The sequence below is a fragment of the Asterias rubens genome, chromosome 1 (genome assembly GCF_902459465.1).
Source record: "Asterias rubens chromosome 1, eAstRub1.3, whole genome shotgun sequence".
Taxonomy (NCBI): domain Eukaryota; kingdom Metazoa; phylum Echinodermata; class Asteroidea; order Forcipulatida; family Asteriidae; genus Asterias; species Asterias rubens.
Window position 1 is genome coordinate 4,206,995 of NC_047062.1, and position 24,573 is coordinate 4,231,567.

At 38.1% G+C, this 24,573-nt stretch overlaps 2 protein-coding genes across 3 annotated transcripts; one reads left to right on the forward strand and one right to left on the reverse strand.

The window, feature by feature from the left end:
- Positions 1-251: 251 nt before the first annotated feature.
- On the reverse strand, positions 252-7,988 carry LOC117295257 (proton-coupled folate transporter-like). 2 transcript variants are annotated; one of them, XM_033777804.1, is made up of 8 exons: positions 7,903-7,988; positions 6,127-7,087; positions 5,039-5,104; positions 4,410-4,583; positions 3,905-3,988; positions 2,571-2,730; positions 2,325-2,386; positions 252-1,098 (listed from the first exon to the last, which is right to left on the reverse strand). In XM_033777804.1, exons 2-8 carry the CDS (start codon positions 7,064-7,066, stop codon positions 1,037-1,039), a joined length of 1,548 nt encoding a protein of 515 aa, XP_033633695.1. In that variant the 5' UTR covers positions 7,067-7,087; positions 7,903-7,988; the 3' UTR covers positions 252-1,036. The 2 variants fall into 2 exon arrangements, with proteins under 2 accessions (XP_033633695.1, XP_033633704.1); XM_033777813.1 differs by having other exon boundaries at positions 2,258-2,386.
- A 3,047-nt stretch (positions 7,989-11,035) lies between these two features.
- LOC117294091 (cysteine-rich motor neuron 1 protein-like) lies at positions 11,036-24,078 on the forward strand. Its single transcript, XM_033776597.1, has 3 exons — positions 11,036-11,523; positions 16,486-16,683; positions 24,011-24,078. The coding sequence occupies exons 1-3, from the start codon at positions 11,250-11,252 to the stop codon at positions 24,076-24,078; spliced, it is 540 nt and encodes a 179-aa protein (XP_033632488.1). The 5' UTR covers positions 11,036-11,249.
- The last annotated feature ends 495 nt before the right edge of the window (positions 24,079-24,573 follow it).

Here is a 24,573-nt window from a genome sequence, read left to right on the forward strand (position 1 = left end):
TATGAAATTGGGCCCTGGTCTGGTAATAACATTTTAAGCTACAAGGCCTGCAGTCTTGTGGAATTAACCCCTATAGTTTACCCCAGCATGCAAACGTGTATCGTATCAAGCTAAACCTACACCTCGATGACTTGAACCATCAGAGCTCCAGTCTGGTGCACTAAAACCCCGTTAGCTATTGGATTGAATTGTGCTAGAAAATGTGGGGAGAACTCGGACAGAAGGAAATACTAAAGTTGAGACACAGTACACTTTATAAAAATATTGGCTGCAGATTATTTTAATGGCAATCATTCCAAAAATAAATTTATATTAGAAAAAAAATTACACAAACTGAAAACCAAGCAAGCTGATATACAAGTATTACTTTTATTAAATCCATTTTACCGATTTTATTATAAAAACAAAAGTCATTGTGAATAATTGTTTGTAAGAGCGCTTTATACATGTAAATGCCTTTGTAGTATAGTATAGGACCATTACAATGTTCTGCCATGTGATATGACTTCTATCGTATTTTGTTTTCCTCAAAATGTTGTTCCCCAAAATTAGGCTTAGGTTCTCACAGGGGCGGTTACCAGAAAAATTGCTTAAAGGCAGTGCACAATTTCATTAATTGCCAAAGACAAGTATCCTCACTTGTTGTATCCCAACATATGCATACAAATACAAACCTTCCAAAATTGAGGCACAATTATTCATCAAAGTTGCAAGAAAATAACGAAAGACAATATACCCTTGTTGCATAGAATTGTGTGCTTTCAATGCCTTAGAAAGCCTTCACTACTGATTCAAAAGTTTCTTGTTTCTCACAATGTTACAGAACATTAACAGCTCTCAAGTGCTCTTTACCATATCATTTGTCGATTGTCATTTTCTTAAATGTGAGATTTACCAAATGGAAACATTTCTTATTATTAATTTATATTGCAAAATCTACATAACTAGAGAGCTAAGCATTTTTAAATGAAATTGTCACCAATGATGTAAAGATTGCGCACTGATTTTGATTTGGATAATGAAGAAGGCGGGGCTCTCATAGACTGGATGATTCCACGGTTGCACTATCTGTTTTTATCTGAAGACGTCCAAACCAAGCTATGGTCACAGTGAAAGAGAATAAAAAGTAAATGAAAATGATTGTTAATTGTATGTGTTTTGTTGAGTATTATATCTGTATCTGTGTATCTGTTGGATACTTCAATCAAACTCCACCAAGGGATATATAGTTGCAGGCGCATGGTGGCTAGCTGTACAATAATTACATTTATATAGAGTTGAAGACATTTGCACCCTTTGGAATCTACTGAAGTAGCATCCCTGACATCTGTGAGTTTCACTCGGTTGTTCTTAAAGCCACATACTCTATCGTGCATTCTGTTGCTACCTTGGCAAAACTTGTTCTGTTTGGTAATGGCACGCCAAATTTGTGCAATACACAGGATCACTAACTTGACAACATTTTACAAGGACAGTGGATAATAAGTGCTATGCTGTCTGATGCAGTAGTTTTTGCTAGTACGGTCGTACCTTCATAACACTTCTATTTTTGATTTGTGTGATAAATACAAAGAAAGAGGCGGAATTATGAGGAGAAAGAAACAGTTAAGAGGGCAGAGAGATGGAGACTAGTAAATAAGGTTCTGAGTGTAAAAAAAACACTAGGTGCAGCTGGACCAATGATTTGGAACAATTTGGGAATCTGTTAGTATATCTCTATTTCGTTACGCTCTAAAGTCTCACATCTATGTTAATTTTTGTTTTAGTGTTTAGATATTTATTTCAATATTGGCAACAACAAACAAAAGCATCAAATGCTATTCAAGCGATATACAGTCTACAGAATTGAAACATAATTATAACATGGCTAAAGATACTCCGTTAAGTTATTACCAACATGCAGGGAAAATTTGAAGCATAGTGCTTTTTTAAAATTTACCCTGGGAAAGGGTGCGCTATGATCTAAATGGAATAGTGCCAAGTAAATTTTAATTGTGATGTTGATGTTAGTAAGGAAGACTCTTTATGTGAGGTCTCAAAAGGATGCGCCTTGTAAAAAATTGAAAGCTTACGCCACTGAAAATTCATCCACTGGACCTATAAGACCTGCAGCTGATTTCATGAAACCTTACGCAACTGCGTTGGTTTTAAAGTAACATAGCACAGATTGAATAGCGGAAAAGACGTAAATTATGTAAAGAGACAGAGAACAGATCTTTCAGCACATTGTTCTAGAGAGGTTGTGTTTTGAGCAAACCTTTAAAGCAAGAGCTGTGATGAGTGGGTGAGACGTTATGTATCACCATGAACTGAGGCTTCTTTACCTTCCCCTGATGCTCCGGATGGACTGTATCTTGCGCTTCCCTTCTGAAGATCTCGAACCCACCTTTAAAGTGAAGGTATCAGATTGGTAATCACTCTTAACATTAATGGCAGTTAATAACTATTGGTTAAAAGCCTACAGCAGCTTTTGACAAAGTTGACATTGAGTTAACCATAGTGCGCACTCGAACATGCTCAATGTTATATCTTGATTTGAAAATTTGTTTGGGGTGTTGAGAGTAACTTACAACATCAACAGCATTGGTATGATCAATAAAACGGCCATGACGATGAAGACGAAACCGCCACCGACGATATCCTTGGTGTTGCTGTACAGTGCATTGAACAGCGCTGATGAGAGGAACGTTGTCATGGTTTCCATGGCTCCAGTTAGGGAAAACATTCCACCTAGAATTGGGACGACAACATTCAAAAGTGATTCAATAGTATCTTAGAGAGCAAGAATTTCGCCAGGGAATTTCTTGGCTCTGGTCTGATTCTGCAACTAATAAGAAGTGCCAAAGCAGGCCTGGAATTTTATTTTTCAAAAGGGTGAGGCCATTTTCATTTTGCAAAAGGCACTTCCATTGGAAAATCTTTAAGGCAATAAAGGGGCATCAAGGCCAAGACCATGGGCGACAGAGGCCATGGACTCTGTGGCCTGCATGTAATTCTAGGCCTGCCCAAAGGAACAATAGATGCATCACGACTGAGGCATCAAGATTTATGTAATTCAAATTGGACGGCACTGTGTGCACATTTGTACAGCTCACTGCATTTTGTATCTGTATTTTTGTTGTTGAATATACAGTGTTTTTCAAGTTTACTTTTCTGATTATTAATTTGATTGAAGCTTTCCCTGCGATGCCTTTTTTCAGTTCTGATTCACTGGGCCTTTTAAAGGCAGTGGACACTATTGGTATGTTACTCAAAATAATTATTAGCATAAAACCTTACTTGGTAACGAGTAACAGGGAGAGGTATACAACACTGTGAGAACTGGCTCCCTCTGAAGTGGTGTAGTTTTCGAGAAAGAAATAATTTTCCGCAAATTTGATTTCGAGACCTCAGATTTAGAATTTGAGGTCTCGAAATCAAGCATCCGAAAGCACACAACTTTTTGTGACAAGGGTGTTTTTTCTTTCATTATTATATCACAACTTCGACGACCGATTGAGCTCAAATTTTCACAGGTTTGTTATTTTATGTATATGTTGAGATACACTAAGTGAGAAGATAAGTCTTTGACAATTACCAAAAGTGTCCAGTGTCTTTAAGTGTAAATTTTGTCTTTATTCCAACTGAAAAGAGAACACAGTGAAATAAAAAACACCCTTATCACACAAAGTTGTGTGCTTTCAGATGCTTGATTTCGAGAAATCTAAACCTCAAAATCTACTTCTGAGGTCTCAAAATCAAATACCTGGAAAATTACTTCTGTCTCCAAAACTACATTACTTCAGAGGGAGCCATTCTCGCAATGTTTTATTCTATCAACAGCTCCCTATTACTCCTTACCAAGTAAGGTTGTATGCTAATAATTATTTTGAGTAATTACCAGTGTCCACTGCCTTTAACTTACCTTGTTCATTGGTGCCAACATTCTTGGAGAGAAGGGATCTTGTAATGGCTGCTGGGATACCAGCCGGTGCGTACAGAATGGTCACTAAAGATGAACAAAAAACAAATGTTATAAAAGATAAGATGTTATATAGATAAACCGTTAATAAGAATTCAATGCCCGATTGGGCTTTAAAAGTTTCATAGGTTTTGTTATTTCCTGTTTGACATCTACCAATGTAACAGCTGTGCTTTAACCCCCACCCCCCAAATAAGAATTTTGTTTACAAATAAAATAACAACACAACAACAACACTCCCCCCCCCAAGAACAACACCCCCCCAAAAAAAATAAAACCCACAACACCACCAAAATCCAATGCTGTCATGTGACTATACCTCAGACTGTAATGAATAAGTACATGATGGTGGTTACTTACATCTTACCCCAAAAGAACACAACCTAAAAAACAGAAAAAATTCTTGTAAACATTTCCAATGCTCTCCGAGAAATCTAAAAGAACTTACTCAAGAAAACCGTTGTAGTGTCTCTAGCGAAGGCGATCATGATCATAGAACCACTGCGGAACAGGAAAGCAACGATGGCTATGACTGTGTCATGCAGCGGGGTCAATCTCAGTAGAGGCATCCCAATCATTAGCGTCAAAGCAGCTACACCACTCTTAAGTCCCTGATAAAAACCTAAAGGATTTCATAACGACATCGAGAGGAGAGTCAATACTAAAATAACTTGATTCAAGATCTTAGAAAATAAGTTGAAATGATGGAATTGCAACAGTGGTGGATTAAGAGTTAGGATGAGTAACTTAGGACTTAAGTTTCTAATATCTCCAAGGACAAGTCATAAGTTTAGCGCTTTGTGAAATCGACCCCTGGAGTTTTAAGCTTCAAGGAGCTTACATAGGAGAACAGTTTCAATAGTGGATACAAAAAAAAAATTTTTTTTTATCTGTGAACAAACCACCGGTACTGCATCTTTTCTGTCACCAGGAATACATGAAAAATATAGTTTTGGGACTGAACTCCACACTCTGCTGATTTAGAAACACTAGAGCTTGAGTCCAGTGCGCTTGACCACTCGGCCATGACACACCCTGTCAATCAAAAGTGGTCAATTCCATGTATGACATACTTACCAACTGTTGAAGCATCAAAACCCAAGGGTGCTTTCTTGATGAACAATATGATGGTATCTCCGAATCCTTTGATGTAGAGATAAATAATGGAAACAATGTCAGTGTCACTATAGACTTTTCTTATAAACAAAACACAGATTTTTGAAAGGGCAAATCAGAAAACAGACCTAAAGGCAGTGGACACTATTTGTAACTACTCAAAATAATTATTATCATAAAACCTTTCTTGATTACAAGTAATGGGGAGAGGTTGATAGTATAAAACATTGTGAGAAATAGATCCCTCTGAAGTGAGGTAAGTTTCGAGAAAGAAGTAACTTTCCACGAATTTGATTTCGACACCTCAGATTTAGAATTTGAGGTCTCGAAATCAAGCATGTGAAAGCACACATCTTCGTGTGACCATGGTGCGACAAGGGTGTTTTTTTCTTTCATTAATATCTCACAACTTCGACGACCGATTGAGCACAAGTTTTCAAAGTTTTGTTATTTTATGCATGTTGAGATACACCGAGTGAGAAGACTGGTCTTTGACAATTACCAATAGTGTCCATTGTCTTTAAAGTAAGAAGAATTGAATACATGTATGTCTGTTATACTTTGCGCACATTTACAATATTTCACTTACTCTCTCTGAAGTGAAAATGTACTCAAACTAACCACTTGAAAACATTTTAAATGCATTTGATTTACATTTTATATTAGACTGTGATTTCACTTCACAATGAGTTTAAAAGAATTTTATGCATAGTACAGTTGGGACATTTTGACGGTGTAATAACCATTGAAAGATTAACTTTTGACGCATATTGAAACTATAGATATTTCCAAATTGCCTTTACTGATTGAACAATGCCGACAGTAAAATCAACTTAAATTACATAAAATAACAAATAAAATGATAAAAGCTGACAGTCCAAAACATTTTTTTTTTAAATCCAAAATTTGAACCTTCCTTTTCATGAAAATGTGAGCCCGATGCTAAACCTCAAGTAGTTACTAATAATAATAATTATAATAATAATAATAAGACTTGTAATGCGCACATATCCACCCTGCTGGGTGTTCAAGGCGCAGTAATCAGTTACCTTCTCCAACAAGCTGCAGAATGAATAGACAGAATATCAACAGAACAATCTGTAGCCTCCCATAGTGTTCTCTTTTCTTGGTGAGAACTCTCAGTGCACTCTTCACATTCTCAAAGCGTACCAGCTCCTGGCAGATACCCTTTTGCGTATTATCTGGTCTTCCTAGCTCAGTCTCTACCTGACTGTCAATGTCATCAACGAGCACCCGACTATCGAGAGCACTGACTGCAGCCGTGCTGGACTCCCGTAGCCACAACACCGTGTAGAGAACTACAGCCAGGTTACAAGCGATGTAATAACCAAAGACTGCAATGTAGCCGACATGGTCTATGACGACACCACCGGTTATATGCCCGATGAAGCTACCAACAAACGTCATGGCTTCAAGGATTCCAAATCTCATAGTTCTGTTGTCTGCATTTGTCACGTCGCCTAGGTAGCTGAAAACAGCCGTGGTGAGGGTAGGGTAACTACCCGACAATCCCATGAGAACGGTTGCCAATACAATATACCACGGCGATGATAATGTATACGTGGCAGAGAATATCATGACGATACCATTCATGATGGATCCAATAGTGGGAAGAATGATAGTGACTCGTCTCCCAACTCGATCGGACCACGCACCGAAAAACAGGGTACTTACAATTGACGACACAGTCAAGAACGCATTTATAATGATCAGCCAGTTCGACACCGCCGTTTGTGTGTACTTTTCCATGTCTTTATGATGGGTGAGATTTTGACAGGCTGCGGTATTGTTGTACTCAATCTGGCAGAGTTTGAGATACATCAGCTGTATGAGGGCGCTGTACTGAAGGAAACTGCCCAACATGTAAAACAGCATGACTGGCTCGACTGTTAGATTCTGGCGGGTTTGGCGGCAGAACCACAAGATGGCATTGCCCACTTTTCGTGGGCAGGATGTAACATCTACCATGATGAAGGTGCTCAGTTGTACCTGGGTTAGACAGAGAGAAAAAAAATGTACATTCGTAAGAACAAAATTATCCACCATGACTGTGCAATTTATGCTAGTTAGACGTCTATGGAGACCCAGTAACTGGGGCGCTGTAGTGTACTCCTTTTTTTAATTTGTCACTATCGGTTGTACTACGTGTAGCTAGAACTAGTAGTTGTACGACCGATAATGATCACATTTCGAAAAAAGGAGTACATCACCCTAGTGGTGTAGTTTAAACACTAGGGTCTATACCTCTACTCTACTAAAATAAGAAGACAAAAACCACTGGACATGCTGGAGTTCAATTCAAGTCAGAATTCAAGTCCTTTTTAACAAAAAAGCAATTGCCACCTTATTATATGTAATAAAACAATCCAAACAAATGGGCAAACAACCTAAATACTTGAAAGAGACACCAACAATCATGACCATAGCCACCGAATCTGCCCATAGCCCGGTTCATACTTCCTGCGAATGCGATACAAATTTTGACGACACAATTCGCAATAAATAATTCGCAGCAGTTCAACTTTGTTCAACTCACTTGCGAATATCGCTGCGAAATTTATGTCTAATTCGCTTCGTATTCGCATTCGCAGGAAGGCTTTACACTGAGGACTGTCCCCCCCCCCCACCCCCTGCTCTTGTTCTTGATATTTTGTACTTGATATTTTTTACTGCACAACACGAAATCGCCTCAGTTGTGGCTGTTGACAAAAACATCCTAAATTCACAAAAAGAAAGTTTGTGCAGTATGTATTCTGAGCAGACATGTTAAGGATCCCATGTTAAAATGCTTTAGCGACAATTACCTTGAACAAGAACCTAGAAAGCTACAAACGCCGTCAGAATCATCATGCAGATCACCCCAAACACCGGACCAAATTCCGACACCATCAAAAACTGTAGGTTGAAGTGCGCCCTCTCTGTCCATGATTCGTACACACACGGAATTGTACCCAATCAACCTTTTAGACATTTGAACGAACCATTGAAATGGTATCAGGCTAAATCGTGAGGATTGGGCAACGTCACGCGCGCGGTTGATACATAAGTTGAAAATAAACTTCATGCACAAAAACTTCACAAACTATTCTAGACAGTCTAGTACTAGGTACAGATCTTTCGCTTCAACTAATTTTCTTTATTCGCTTAGTTAGATTATTATTAGTACTAGCAGTACAGAAGCGACTTAACCTGGACACGGTTTCAGAACCAACCAGTTCTAGTGGAGCAATCGTGGGTAACTTTTTAAAGTTTTCCAGACAAATTTTCAATTAAAACCACTACCTTTTTACTTTTTAGTTAATTTTATTTTACTAACTAGTTAGAACTACCTAGGTAGACGAAGATTCAACCAAACAAACTGAACCGATTACACACATTCAAGTTTATTGATAGGTTTTGAAAAGTATCGTACCTAAAATTGTTGTTCAAAACATTGTTGAATTAGGTTAGTGAGTGTTTTATAGTGATTTGCCCACCACCACACAAGACCCCTCCCCTGAAAAACGGACAAAATGCACGAGTTGGAAAATGTTACAGCGCCCTCTATAACTGCGGTGCCCTAAAAATCTACATCTTGCATGCGGTCCAGTCAGATGTTTTTGTTGTTACACTGGGGCGATTTCCTTGTTAGGGTACTCGGGGTAGAGAAAAATACTGATAGGTAAAAACTAAATTTATTGAATGATGTAATTAATAAACAAGTTGTATGCAAGGAGGGTGAGTCAAAACATACAGCTAGCTGTGACCATTTAGAGCATCAATACGACCACTCTTCCACAAATTTGTTCCATGTAATTTGTAATGACAAAGTTAGGACACTGGGAATGGGGGGAACACTTGGGGCGGAACCATAGAGTAAGGACAGGGCGGACCTTTCTGATCAGGATACAAAAAATAATGACGGGAAGAGTGTGCCTGAAGAGTTGCTTTTGGGAAAATGCTTACAAAATGGCATTTATATCAACGAAAAATTTCATATCAAGGTGGACTTTTTATTTTTGTTTTACTACTAAAGATAGAAAAGTTATTTTCTACTACTTATTTCCTTCACAACAATATCCAAACAATAAATCAAATTGCTAAAGCCAGGACATTCCAAAGTGCGTGTGTGCGGGGGGGGGGGGGGGGGGGGTAAGTAATTCTGCTGGCGAGGTCTTTACATTTTACAGTATTAATATTCACGGCTTGCAAAGTCCCGGATGTCAACTCAATACACAATTACATTACAATTACGTTCCCACTCCTCATCCAATCAAAATACTCAGTCTGCGGTTTTACCCCAAAAGAATATAAAAAAACACAACACAGAGGGTGTCATCATCGTTGGCCACCAGGCCCAGCTGCATTGTAGTTTATTGCTCCATGATTGTACGTGTGTACAAATACATGGCAATTCACTATTGTAGTTCACCTGTTGTGATTGTGCGCATGTTTTGAAAAGCGGGTCACGCACACACAACGTTAGGTATGCAAGGCGTCTAGCCGATCCAACAAGCTAGCTCTGGATGGCCAGCTAGCTGCCACCACCAATATACACACGTTAGCTCGCTAATTCAGCCACCATGGTTGATGCCTCGTTGAATTGCAGTTCACACTAAACTAAAAAAAAACCTTCTCCAAGTTCACAATACGGACGGGACGTTCGCTGAGGGTACTCATCAGGCGTTCGCTTAGTGCACTCTGCTTCGGGAGACGTTTGACGGTAGACCGCTATATTGTGGCAAGGCTGGATTTTTTTTATCGACTGCGCCAAACGAGGAACGTTGGATGTTGAAGTTTTGTTGCGTGACAGTTTTCACGGGAATTCCATTCGGCAAGTATTTACCATGTTTATCGTACATTTCAACACAAGGGTTCCCCACACGTGGTTGTTAAGTTATTACTGTTTTGGTCCTAGTTGTGTATTTTTGCCACAAGTTACACAGTGAGTGATATGATGGGACAGAAGGTATTTCTTTGAATGAAAAAAAGTGGCCTTTGCCGAAACTAGGCCCTTCCATTTTTACACAATAGTATTGACAACACCATGCATCATATTTTTCCTACTTTAATCTGATTTTCGACCCCCCCCCCCCCCGAAAGGCAGGGAAAAACTGGTCAATAAGTGAAAATGTTATTAAATAGCCTGGCAAGCCTACCACAATACTATATACCATGTGTTGTACATGTATACTATGGATAGTATTACTATAGTATTAGAGTATAGGTCAGCTCTTTTTCTCTACTAACTATTTATGCAATTTCCTGCTTTTTTCCAAGAAGGGTCAAATATCATGCTAGTTTTATTAATAAAACTTGGTAAACCGAAACATCCTTTTTGACAAAATTTATTGTAGATTTGGAAGTAGACCTATTCAGAATGCTTGGCGCCCCCTCATCATAAAAGTTAATTTTGTGCTTTACATTTCTTCTTGTTATTGTTAACTGTTGAAAGTTGCCACCCCCCCCCCCCCCCCCGTCCCCCATTTTGAAATTGAAGGCCATAAGGCCATTTAAACTGAAATGTATTGTGCATAATAACCATTGGCGCTTGTTAATGTGCCTAGTTGCTACACTCTTCAGATTGAGATACAGAACTGCTTGATTAGTTGGTGGTACAGCAGCGTCATAATCAGAATATTGATTTTGGGGGGCACATAGGAGATTTAAAAAAAGAATTCTGGGGGCACTTCTGGCCAAATTTCTGTTTGCTTTTTCTTTTAAAAAATTGCAGTGCCTTTTTAATGTAATGGGAAATAGTGTAACGCCATAAGTGTAAAACAAATTTAAATTACAAAAAGTATTGCGCGTGACATTTTGAGGTTGCTCTGCCGGTCATATTTTAAAAAGATTTTAGCATTTATACTGTGCATAAAATATTTCTGAAAAACTTGGATGATTACGATGTAATATTTAAACGTATTTATATACTTTTTTCTTCTCATCAAAACAGGAGCAGGAGCAAATTGATCGCATCATTTTGTCAAGATTTCCAACTTATTTTTTCTTTGAAAATGAGTTGACTTCAGTTGTTGTTGCCTCTGATGAAATCCTACACTCATTTTTGATTAACGGCAACCACCACAACTTAAGTTTGACCCACAAACAAACTTTGAACGTAAAGTCAACTCGGAACAGTCCCAAAAGGAACATTCTATAGACTGCAGCAGATATGCTGTCGTACTTTATCCTGATTCTGTGCATGGTGCTGCACGTTGAGGCACTATCCTGTGGGCCTTGTGAGCCAGAAACCTGCCCGACTATCTCCTGCAGTGGATCACAGATACCTGGCCCATGTGGCTGCTGTACGGTCTGTGCTAAACAATTAGGAGAATCATGCGGTGGTCAATACGACCTGGCTGGACGATGTGACGAGGGACTTATGTGTTCGGTCAGTCTGGAATTTGGAGAAGCTGTACCGCAGCAAGCAGTTGGCATTTGTCAAGGTAACGCACTGTCACTAAATTCTCGAACTTATATTTAGTATAATTAGTATGCCCTGTAAGACTTGCGTTTTTTTTAATGAATCGCTTAATTCTGTTTAGGCCTAATGCTATTTAAACTAAAGCCAATGAGTTTTCATATTTGTTAAACTCGGATTGAAAAGAATTGAGCCTGATAGGTTTTTCCAAGTATGAAAACATTGATTTTGTTTTCTATGGTCTTTGGGGCAAGAAAGAGCAAAACAATCCTTTTCCTGACAGTTGTTCTTTTAAAAAGGATGGAAATTTGGAAAGACAGACAACCAAGAAGTAAGATAGTTGATAATTTGCACAGTTAAAAAGAAAGTCAAAAGGACCATCCCAGCCAAGACTAAAGAAGCGGAACTGCCTTGGTGCTCAAAGTCAAACTAATATTCCACAATCTTGCAATCCAGGCATCATTTGTTCTCAAAGGGCTTTGTCCTATCAAAGTAAACTAAGGTTTAACTGGTGTCCTATGACCTTAAATTAATCCTATTATCCATTTCATATTTCAAGGACATTAAAAAATACTTGTGAATCTAAACATACTGGCTACTGGCCTCCTGACTACTGCTGATAATGAAATTGATTTTTCATTCTGAAAATGTATACTTCTCTTCTCTATACATGGTCTTGTTTTCAGTCATTATTGGTGTTGGACTTTTCTATAAACAGCATGATCAAACAACATACACCCTTTAAAACAACATTTCTCGCAATCTTGTTATGACATTCATGTAACAAGGTGTCACATTCACTTTTGTTCATTCGACCTTGAAAATAGGAAATCATGTGTTACCCAACTCAGGTTTAAAGATGAATTGCTACTTTTAGGACTAAGTGCTCTAAATGTTTACGCCCCAAAACACAAAGAGTAACAGGGACTTTTCATAATAAGGTTTGTTGCATTGTGGGTGCTAGCAACATCATTGTCTATGTTTTGAAAGTATACTTTAGATAGGTGGGGGGAGGGGGGAATGGAATGTAGAATATTTCAGCTTCTTTTCTCAAGTATATTTTCCTTTATTGTATACCAAAGAAGGGGATCTCAAAAAGAGAAAAAGAAGTAAGGAGTGGACCTTTTGAGTGACATTTTGGAATTCATTTACAAGAGGCTATGTGTAATTTATTTGGCAGTTGTTTGCTGTGTTTCAATTGGTTTAACCTTGTTATTGTGGATCCTATATTGGAGGCCATTGAAGCAAAAGGACAGGTGTGTTTGTGTGTGTGCATGAACTGGTGGTATGCGAAGGTTGAACAATCAAGAGATGGGCAGAAAATCAGCTGACTGTTACTAATAATCATCAATTAGGCAAAGCATGAAACAGGATCAGAAAAGAGAAGGCAGACAGTCAAAGAATTACCTGGCCACCAACCCCCCCTTTGATACACCCTCTCTCAATGTTGATTAAAGTCACATTGTCTGGATCCAATGTTGTTTTTATTTTGCACACAACATGGAATCTTTTAATAATGTACCGGCATTGCAAGATTCATTGGTAAAAGTGCTTACTGTCACAGCTAGAGCCTGTTTCTAACCCTCCCAGAGATGTATTCTTTGCCATGCTGTAGCTCACATTCCACTCTATCACTATCCACTGCATCTAATCCGCTTAATGTTGTTATCATTTAAATTGTTATGTTATTTGGAGGCGGGGGAATGTGGCAATGTTTTGGTTAGTTAGTTTCAGTTTGACGAAAGATTCTTCTGTAAGGATGACGACCACGCGGTGGTTTTAAGCAAACTTTAATTTACGCAAGACCTTCTGGCTACTGTATCGTGTGTGCACTTTTGTCAAAGCACATTTGATACAAAGACAGAAAAGTAGGCTAGGCTACAGTTTCATGAAAAGCAAGTTCATTAAAAAATCTGACTTTAATTGGTAAACTCAGTACTTTTTTATACAGTTTGGTTAGTATCATTTAAAATATTGTCCTTAAGAAACAAAACTTCATAGTTTTGTAAAAGTTACACTTAGTAGCACAACGATAATATTACCGGAATGTCACTGGAGTTTTCACACACAGACAATCATTGACTTGCAAGTTTCTACATTGAAGGTATTAACTCTGGTCCTGACAGTCCAAAACATGAGGGCTCAGCCTTTCTAAGTTTTCATGAAGCGATAGATAAGTTTGAGTTTTCACGAACTTGGCCAATTATCGTACATATTGGTTGATCCCGCTCTGCACACAGACCTTGTTTGTCTTAGAGAAAGGCTAATTGTGTTTAATTAAAAGCAGCTTATTTTATCATATGAACACTTGAAATAAAAAGAACATCACAAGTTTAATTGGCAGTCTCCGAAACAACAATTTTAAATAATATAACTTCAAACGTGATTTTCTCCAAAACAAAAGTTTGGCTTTAGTCGGCTAATTGTCTCTTTATTGAATCGTTGATGATGTCAACCTTGTGTCTCAAGTTCAAGTATAGGCCTTCTCAATGCTAATTATGCAGGGTTGCCCCAATATGTCCCCTTTCTTATATACATTCCTCTGGCAGTTGGCATAGTTCTCTAAAGGCATCAGGCACAAGTGACCAAAGTATTTGACAAATGCTGGTTGGAGTGTAAACACATGAAACAAAGACACAACAATTTATAGTCTTGGCAGTAAGGAAGGTCAAGTTGCTGAGATTGGAAATAGAGACTAATGGCTGTGGAATGCTGCGAGAGAAAACGCTGGAAGCCCATGCTTGCTTGGCAAGAGCTGGGCTTACCTTTTATGGAGAATGCTCCCCCTGTTTAACTAACCCCTTGCTGCTACCTGTAATATAGGCCTCTTTGAATTAATTAGACATGAAGCAGCTACACGTAGGCATGCACCCTTGCTGCATGATAACTTAAATGCTGAGCAAATGGAACAATGTAGGAAAAGCTGAACTAGAAATTGGTTGTCGTTTTTTGAAGTATAAACAGCAAGGAATGTAAGAGGCTACCTATTATAATGATTTGTGAATTAGTCACCCTTCCATTTTATTTGCCTTTTCCGTGTTTTTCAACCTTTATTTTTGAGGAGGTGGAAACTTCCAATAAGGGTGATGTATGGAGTGTTTGATGAGATGAGTCAAGCTTTTTGGAAATGAGTTCTTCGAGTCAAAAACAAGGGTCTGTGTTTTTCAAAAACGTCTTGGTGGTTGTTTCCTTACAAAAAACAACGTACGGATCCCATCTTTGGAATAGGCCATTCCTGTGGAATGTTCTATGCTCGGCGGTGTACATTCAATTTTGTCACCCTCGGAAGTAGGAAATCCTGTATTACCCAACTTAGATAGCAAGTTTCAGGATTAATCAATTATGATGTTTCCAATCTTTTGGGAAATGAGCTCTTAGAAGAGTTTAAAAAAACCAAGGATGACATTGACTTGCAGAAAAGTCTTGGTGGTTGTTCATTACCATCTTCCCATCTTCAGAATAGGTGGATACACGCTGGAATGGTTGATCAAGATTGAATTTCAAGACTTGCCCGGGAAAAATAGCCAACAGATGTGAGCATTTAGTGAGAGAGTTACAAACATGTTCATACATTATATACACTAAGTGATTTATTATTGACGTTAATTGAGGAAAGTGTTAACTCAAGACATGTTACTGATATTTGTGTGATACATCAACACCTTTGTGGATATTTAATGGTACAGGTACAATCATGTTTGATGTGCGTGACACTTAGAAAATGGGTTAATATGGTAGCCCTAGATATCAAGTTGAACTTGAATTTTTTTCTTCTTTTTTTCTTTAAATTTATTATTATTTTTGTTTGTGGTGGGGGGGGGTTTACTTGCTTGTGAAAGTATTTTTTTGTCTTATTTCTTTTTAGTGCGTTAAGTCTTACCCCCCCCCCCCCCTAATGAGTGTGGGTTACAGGATTTGTGCTCTTAACACAATTTGTTATGGCATTGCACTTACTGTTGAATGTCTCCACTCAACACCATAAATCACAGAGGAGTGGACTTGCCTACAGACCCTAAGCCCTACTAATAAACATCAGATCTGGCCAGTAAGCAATTAGTCTATATTACACAAGTACTCAAGCCACCTGATTACTTCCCACAGTGATGAGGTGTAGTTAATTGATTGGTCTCAAAGCCCAGTAATAGGCCTGTAATTAATTCCTCCCCTGGAGACTATGGAATGTGTACACAGGTAATGGGATTTTCACACTTGAGGGAGCAGATTCACTTATTTGCACTGTGGGCTCTTTTGTAGGCCACATTAAGTGATTATCCAATGTGAGAGACCAGAGCAGACCTGTGAGCAAATCTTGTTGATCTTTCTTCTTGGTGGTGAAAACAAAAAATGTGGGTTGGCAAGGCAAACTATGGCCTGCTCAAGCTTCCCTGCTTAGGCTGCTTTCTTCTGTTCACTTCACCCCTTCCTCCATGCTTCTTATAAGGTTACTGTTAGGTCTAAGTTAGGAGTACACTGTTATCAATTATTTCAGGCAAGGTAGAATTGGTCTTTGTATAGCACTAGTGATCAAAATCCCCCCAACAAGACTGTGATGTTATTATTATTATTAACAAACTTACTGTATCATTGAATCATTACAGTTTCCAAAATAAGTTACTTCTCAGAATTTACGTTCTTTTTATTTGAAAATAACAACAAGAACTTTATTCTGAGAATATGATTAGGAAGAAACGTATTGGTCCTATGCTGGATTTTATTTTCTTCTTGCCTTACCAAGGAGAAAACCCTGCTTGGTGCCCTTGCCATTTAAAAGACGGAGAATCAGCCCTGCAAAGGCCTACATATATTTACATGTTGGAACCTTTATTAAAGTTCTGCCAGGGTTACTCCTGGGCATGCGGCAATAGGATGAAATAATGTGTAAAACTTTTAATTTTTAAAGTCGACTTGGACAGCAGTAAGCATTTTAATACAAGAACATTTGATTTGCTAAACAACATTCTTGTTATTGTCCATTTTACAAATGCAGAGAGGCACCCACAAGAATATCTGGGATCTGGCTCGGGGGTGGAGCGCCTGGGCATGCAGTGTGACGGTCTCCATGCTGGCTGCAACATCAGGAACGGGTTGTGCCTTTGTGACAGTGATGTGCCAGGATGCCAGAATCCATTTGAGTACAAGAGCCAAGAAGAATGTGGAAAAGCCCTGGAGAGAGGGGCAACAGGAGGTAAGGGAATTTTTTCTTTTGCTTGATTTTTAACCCATCATAAGGAAAGTCAGCAACAGCCATTTTTAAGTGTGTGGTAGGATGGCTTAGTTGCGGTACGTGTAGGCGGCAATGAGATAAAGAGTTCTCGATCCAGTTGTGTTTTTTGTTCATACTTGGTATTTTTCATTCATGTTACTGTAGCCATCCAACTAATAAATTTTGCGGGTCAAGTTATATCTGAGAAAAAAAAATGTCAGAGCGGCAAACATTTGCATCTCGCAATCAGGGAGATATTGTCTACCTGGGAGAGATTTGGAATCACATTCAACATGAATAGAGAATCTTTTCCATAATCAGGAAGATTTTCAAAACATGGAAGAATTGGATTATTTTCTGAGATATTTCTGCAGAATCAGGGAGAGTTGGCGGCTTTGACAGTGCAACTTAATTTACAAAAACGCTTCTGAATACTAAATTTGAAAATCTCCCTGAGTATGATTTAGTGGGCCTGTGTGCCTGGTCGAGGTTTCCCTTCTACACCAAGCTGTATTTTATTGTTAGTGCGGTAAAAGCAATAGACTAAACTTTTAAACTAAACTTGAACTTCATTCACACTGTAACTAAATCAACTTTCATCACAGTGGTGTGGAGTGTAAATTTCTATTTAGCTCTGTAAATTTCCATTTAGCAATGCATACTCGTACACAATGGATGAGAGGGTTACAATCCACTGTTCCAATGGATTAGATTATTGTCCAGAGTACAATGTATGTGAAAGAATTATCACCCATGCTGTTTAACTACACAGTAGTGAAACACAGATGGTGTATTGACCATGGATGGACAGAGGGAAGTTCCTTTGTATAATGTTGTGGAACTTGTGGCAAACCACAAGTTTATCTGTGCCAGGCAATATAATTTGTTGTTTGGGGAAACACCTTGTAAGTGTCACTTTGATGGGCTGCAATGTGTGACCAGAGATAAGAGGTCCAGCTGACATGAGTCTTGCCTACTATGCCTTTCCTAAATGTTTAGATGGTTTAATGGAAGTGGTACATGTATGTCAGTGCATGTAAGAATTCCTATTTGCTTTATATGTATACAGCCTTCAGGGCAGAATGGTTTGTTGAGCCATTCGTATGCTTAATTTTTTTGTGATGAACGTTCGGGTATATTCTCATCATAAATCTGATGCTTATTTAAAGGAAAATTTTGTATGTGAATGAAATGTATATCATTTGATATTTTACAAAAAATCATAATTTAAAACTGTTTTTGGCAAAAAAAAATCCCTTTTTGAGGACAAACTGTATGTTGAAATCTTCCTCGTAAACCTGTCAATGTATAGAAATTGACGAGAGTCGCTGTTCACTGTCAACAATTTGTTTCATCATGAAAAAACCTCAACCTTGATTGATAGTCTCATCTGGTTCAAAATTATGATGAATGGGTCATAATCTGACACAACGTGATCCAGTGAAATTAACCGAGGGTTATATTTGGTGCTGTCTGATTCCAAAGCAATTCTAAGGACGTTGTGGGTTGTTCTGCAAAGTGTCGTCCATGAAGAAGATCCCCCATTGGTATCACTCGTTACGGAGGTATAAATATAGACGAGGCTTACCTCCTCTTAAGAATTCCTAGAGATCATCCCAGGATGACAGAGTATGCCAGATGGCTGGTGGATAGAATGATGTTTCGTGCCTGGATAGGTCACCAATATTAGGCCATCGGAAGAAAGGAAACTAACATTGATCTTATTTTCTTAGAAGTACTACATAAGCACCTCTTGTGAGCAAGTTTCATAGGCTAGTTTCAAGTACATAGTGTGAATTAATAATGTCATCTTAACGGATGTTGACGATGACAAACAGGGCCCTAAATGTAAACATGAATAAACTCTGTGGGTATTTTTAGCCCAAGGACGTATTAAACCTGCTGGTTTTCGTAGAATTCTTTTCAAGAAATGTACACTGTTCATCATGTTGGATATATTTGTGTTGATCAACTCTGTGAATTCTCACCGAAAAAAAAAGAAGAAAAAAAAGAGAACAAGAAATACAAAGTAGGCCCTATGGAAAGCAGAACAGAAAAGCTGTGACTCTCGCTCTTGCTATGTTTTTACCTTCATAATAAAAATGGTCTTGCATGCTGTTTGTCAGGAAAATGTGCATTATAGGTTACATGTCAGTACAGATTAAAAGGAAGTTGGTAATAAACAAAATGAAATTGTATGAACGTTAAAGTCCAATGTTCTATGCAATGCTTTTATTTTCACATGTCCTTTGGCAGTGTTTTCTGCGTACAATGTATAAAAGTTCAAACTCCAAAGTTCATTTTTTGTTTAATCTCTCACTCACAGGGCACGTATACATACATTTTTCTGTAGGTGTGGGACACTTTTGAGCACAGTCTGGCCTATTTTTTAGTCGATTTAATTGTCTACACGTGTGGTTGTGAGATAGATCTTCAGAATGGAACTATCAGATGGCTTTTGTTCCGATGGGGATAGTGCTGACTGCACTTTATGAGTGTCATTGTTGTTGGGCCTGACATGCATGTCAGTTAGAAGTTTGCATAAAGGGTGCAATATGTTCCCTTTCATAGATAACACAGCAGTCAGAGAGAAGGGGTCAGTTTAGGTGCAGAGTAGGACAGTAAAGATATTCTTGTAACATGACACGATTACTAAAAGTAGAAGTGACGTCATTGGTTGTAGACATTTCTTTTTAGTACAGTGGGTCACACCATAAGGCACTAATTAACATACCCTATTTTAAAACAAATAACTACCAATGTGAAAAACAAAAGTTTGCTCTTGTCCAGCAGTCAGTCATTTTTACGCATCTTGAGTACTAGGCTAGATGAAACTTTTAATTTTAAAGGACACATTTCCTAGTTTGCCTTCGGATTGGCAATGAAAATTAATGTGTTGAAATATTAGTGGAAAGATAATTTAGAGTAAAATATAATAATTCACACAAATTTGACATTAACTTTCACTTCTTTTACTTCTAGAACTTGCAGGGTCCGCCATTTTGTTGAGTCAAAAATTTGGTGCGCCAAAGTGGCGTTTTTATTAGATTTATCCATAAAATGTGTTAGGATTCAAAATGTACAACTAAAGGTGCCGATTGCCAGCGGCCCTGTCGGGTGGAACATTTGAATGACATTTTGTCAAGTACCAAGCAAAACTAAGTCACTTATTGAAAGCCCTATTGTATGTTGGCTTGCCACACCCGAATCACGTACAACAATTCAACATTGTGATTTTAAACGTTCAATCTGCCAGACGAGGGATTAACAATTTTTTGATGTAGAGTATTCAGTCAAAGAAGAAAACAGAAAGAAAAAAAAGAGATGGAAAACCTCATACAGGTGGATAGACAGACATTGTTCATTGTTTGGTTTCAGACACCCGTTGGGAAAAGCACATTCAGGAGACGGGAGTGTTTCCCAAAGTGGGGCAAGGGGTGTTCTAGACTAGACATCAGGTTCAGCAATTGTGCCCAAGTCTTTTGTAGTTTAGTTTGATTATCGGCACAGTTAGATCGTAAATGCGTGATTAACCTATTTTATGGTTTTATGGTCTTTCTTTTGCATTGTACCCGAACTTATAATGGGGAATCAAAATTTTCCTGAAACTGTTCTTGAGCTCGTTAGAGTGAAGCACACTGATTTTAAACTTCAGACAGAATTTGTTTTAGGAACTTTGCTGTGTCTGTGATTCTTTCTATGGGGAATCAGCATTAAGTTTTGGGAATTAGCTTATAATATCCTTTCATGGCACTTACAGTGTCATAAAATCTATGAAATAATGTTGTATATTGAAACCTAAAAGGCAATTTTTGAGAGAAGCGTGAACAATCATTTGAACTTAGAAGTTGTCAGTTTGCACATGGCCTCAAAAATATGCAGCAACAACTTGAGATTCTTAAATGTGATGTTTTATTCCAGTTTTGCTTTAAACACATTGTATAGTGAACGTAATCTTGATTTGATATTAAGACCATGGTGTAGCTTAGGAAAAATATGCCTTGAGTTGTACAGTGCATTGCCAAGTTTTGGCAGGTTTTTATTATGATGAAGAGAGCCTGCCTTCCCTTTCATATCCCGTGGGAGTACCAGCTCAACTTCCTTGATAAGACCTGCCCGTTCCAATTCACATGGGCATCCATCTAGTCTGGTACTCGCTATACCCCAAACCTCCATTCCATTCTTAAGTTGTCTTGAATAGCTGTGCCGGAGAGCTTGGTAGATTAGGTGACAGGTTTATGCAGCAATTGGCGACACCAGTCTTGCCAACCAGTTGAAATATAACAAGTTTCGCATAGCTTTGTGTTTGCTTTTCGTAGGGCAGGTGTATCATTCACTGTGAAGGAACGGCTTGATGCATTTACAAAAGGTGAATAGATAAACAGAGAAACACTTCAACTTGATTCAATGTGACACCTTCATGTTTCTAGTTTTCGGCCGCTTAGATGAAGATTGTGTAAATATCAGTCACCACAAGTGATATTATTCATAGGAATATTGATTACTTAACAGGTATTGTGTTCAGAGTTTTTGCTTGGCGTTTACCGAAAAGTTACTGGAGTTTTTTTCTTCTGAATGTATGCATCGTTGCAACACAATCATGCCTTTAAAATATGCTCACGGCTTATTAACCTTTGTTGCCTACAATGTATATGAACACAAATTCATCAACACAATAAATTTTCTATGCCATCTATGGATCACCATATTTTATGAAAAGTGTTCAGAAGGAATTTCAGGGCAGGAATTTGGAGGACGGGTCAGCAAAAGAAAAAAAAAAAACATTTATAAAATATGACCTTGTTAAGAGCATTTATGGGAACTATAAATTCCGTTTGAATGGACAACCAGACCAGAAAGGAATTAAGGTTAATTTTTTTCGTCAAAAAAAGAAATTTGTTGCCTATAGTGAGTATACCCACGGCCAATCAAATTTTTAATCATGTATTGTGTCAGCTTAAAAATCGTAGTATGGCAAGGGACCTTGACCATTTAATATACTGTATTGTTTGTTTCTAGTTGAAGAAATGTAAAAGAAAAGAATCGCTGGTAAATGTGTAGGCCTTGTTTACTCTTTCACACGCTTACCTTTTTTATGAAGATTATGAAACTGCTAGTTAGTTTGGATAAGTCAACAGGACAAATAAAAGGGAATTTTCTTGTTAGTGGTGTGATGATGGAGATGTAAATTTGTGAATTTTTTGCTCTTTCCTAAGTGCTCTTACCGGAACAATTGCAGTGTAAACACTAACGTCAAAGTTCATCGTTGCTTTTCGGTCGGGAGAGTAGCTGAAATTCTCCCTTGCAGTTTTTCAATCAACCAACTTTAGAATGGTTTCAGGTAGTTTTTATACAGCTTTTTAACAGAAGCACTGTCCGGTCTTTGCATAAATCATAGGTGCACATTTTGTGAAAAAATATGTTGGGTAGATTATACCATTGATAAATTGGGATAGGTTTCTGGTAGTTGCATGCGATATCTTATAAAAATGGTGGTACATCTACGTCATAATACGTCATGTTCCTTCTGAAAAGAGTCTGGCGGTTATATCTGGCAGTTGTAGTATAACCGCAAGTGTACTTAGATTTTGTGCATTTCCGCTGTGCAAAGTCCCTTCATGAAAAAGGCTTTTATTTAATCTTAGTGTGAATGTCCAAGTATTTGTTGAGTCTGGGGTTTTGCCAAAGCTCTGACAAAACCACAACACACTTGAGGTTATGCCACAGACTCTCATCCCTGGATGTACATTGTACATGTATGGAAAGATCAGTCTGGTTTACCGCTGAAATAAGCACATTCAAGTTCACTGGACTGAAATAAAAAAGGGATTTAAAGGTCAGGGAAAGCCCTCAAAAGGGAGAGTTTGTGGTTTGGTGGTCTGGGCTTTCACTAGGTTTTTAGTTTGGCCTCCGGGTGAGGAAATACGTTTATGTAGTGAACTAGTCTTTGTTTGAGATATGAGATATTAACAATGCTGTATTATGAAAGTGATTTACATGAATTGCAGAAACAGTTTGAAGGTTGTCACAGATCTATCTAACGATTTTAAGAGAACAAATAATAAGGAAATGAACCAAAAAGGTTATGCAGTTCATCTTGAGAATAAAAATTTAAAAAAGTGTGGGAGTTTATTAGTTTGATTACTTTCACATTATTTGCACACACCATAGAACATGCCTAGAATTACAAGGAGACAGCGAAGATGCCTCTGATGTCTTGGTGTTGGCCTTGGTGTCCCTTTACAAGAAGACAGCGAATGCATCTGATGTCTTGGTGTTGGCCTTGGTGTCCCTTTACAAGGAGACAGCAAATGCATCTGATGTCGTTGTGTTGGCCTTGGTGTCCCTTAAAAAGGTTTCCGAAAGACTTGCAAAGCTTCTCCGATGGAAGTGCCCTTTGCAAAGGACAGTGGCCTTGTTAACTAACTGATTTAATCTACTTTGATCATCCTTAAGGTTGTGCAACGCATCAAACATCTTAATTGCTTGCGATAAGAGTGAAAAACGTGATTGACTCTTTTGAGATGTTGAAATTATGAAAATTTCTTTTTTCTTTTAATTATCAAGTAGCCATAGTACATCTTGATGTGATGGTGATTGTCAACTGTTGCCAGGAATGACCCACAAAGTAATAAGCCGACTTGGTCTGTGTAAAGGGTAATCCTTGATATGACCCTCACTTGATAACCTCTCATTGAAAAGCTCAAATAAGAAATGTTATGGTTTTCCAATGGAAGCCCCTTTTCACCTGTAAAGCAAAGGATTATTATAAGGGTAGTATTTATTGGCAAGCTGGCGGTAGGAATTGATGTTTCTCTTAAAATAATCAAGATGCCATTGAAGAAGATGTTTCATTGCATCTATGTGGCAATCGTAGTGTTTTTCTTGAAATTTGTATGTAATGTAATGCACAGAATTACACATGAAATTTGAAAAATAAACAGATTCAACTACCATCTACTTCTACCAAAGCTCTTACTAAATACTCAACAAGATTGTAAACGAAAAAATGGAAGACTTTCAAAGCCTAACTGTAAAAAAAAAAAAAAAACGTAACTGTAAAATCATTGTCTCTACAGTGTTTATGGAGTGAACACATGGCATTATTAGGATGCTTCTTTAACTGTTACGCCCAAAACTGAACAAAAGCTTTGCATTTAACGTGCGTCATTATTGCCCCCACCTCCAATGTTCTCTGTTTAGCTTGTAAACTTTACCCTCTTTGTTTACTCTTTGCTAGAGGACAACAGCTACTGGCCCTTTCAGCTGATCAAATTTAACCCATTGTTCTTCTCCTTATTGCATTCAGTGGGTCAGTTCCAAAGCTCCTTTGTTCCAATATTCACAGAGAACACATCAGACATTCCCACACCATAAAAGAAGCTGTTGACTGTTCTTTTTTAAAATAAGTTTTAGGCACAGGGGTATTTAGAATCTTTACAATGACATCAAAGTCAATGTTTGTAGAAGCCTTTTGTGCAGTGAGCCACTGATGATAATGGAATCAAATAGCACAGGCTTGTTGTGATGTTACCCCTCACACTGGCAGATAAAACACCCCCATTCAATCAGGGCTTTGGTCTTTGCAGTGTGTTGGTTACAATAGTCCAAACTGATGTCTGGAGTAAACACTGCTGTACCATGGAGAAGACTGAATAATCCGTTGGGTCAACATGACAGTAAATGTGGTGTTGAAACTGCTAGACACTTAAGGTGTCAGGGCATAATGACCGTAATGTGTGGAATTTGCCAATGACTAGACAATTCTCACATGTGTTCAGAATCATTTTGTATTCATTCATGTCACAAGGACTGGTTGTGGAAATTGAGCTACTATTAATAAACACCTGACTTAGCTCCATGGTTTTGAGG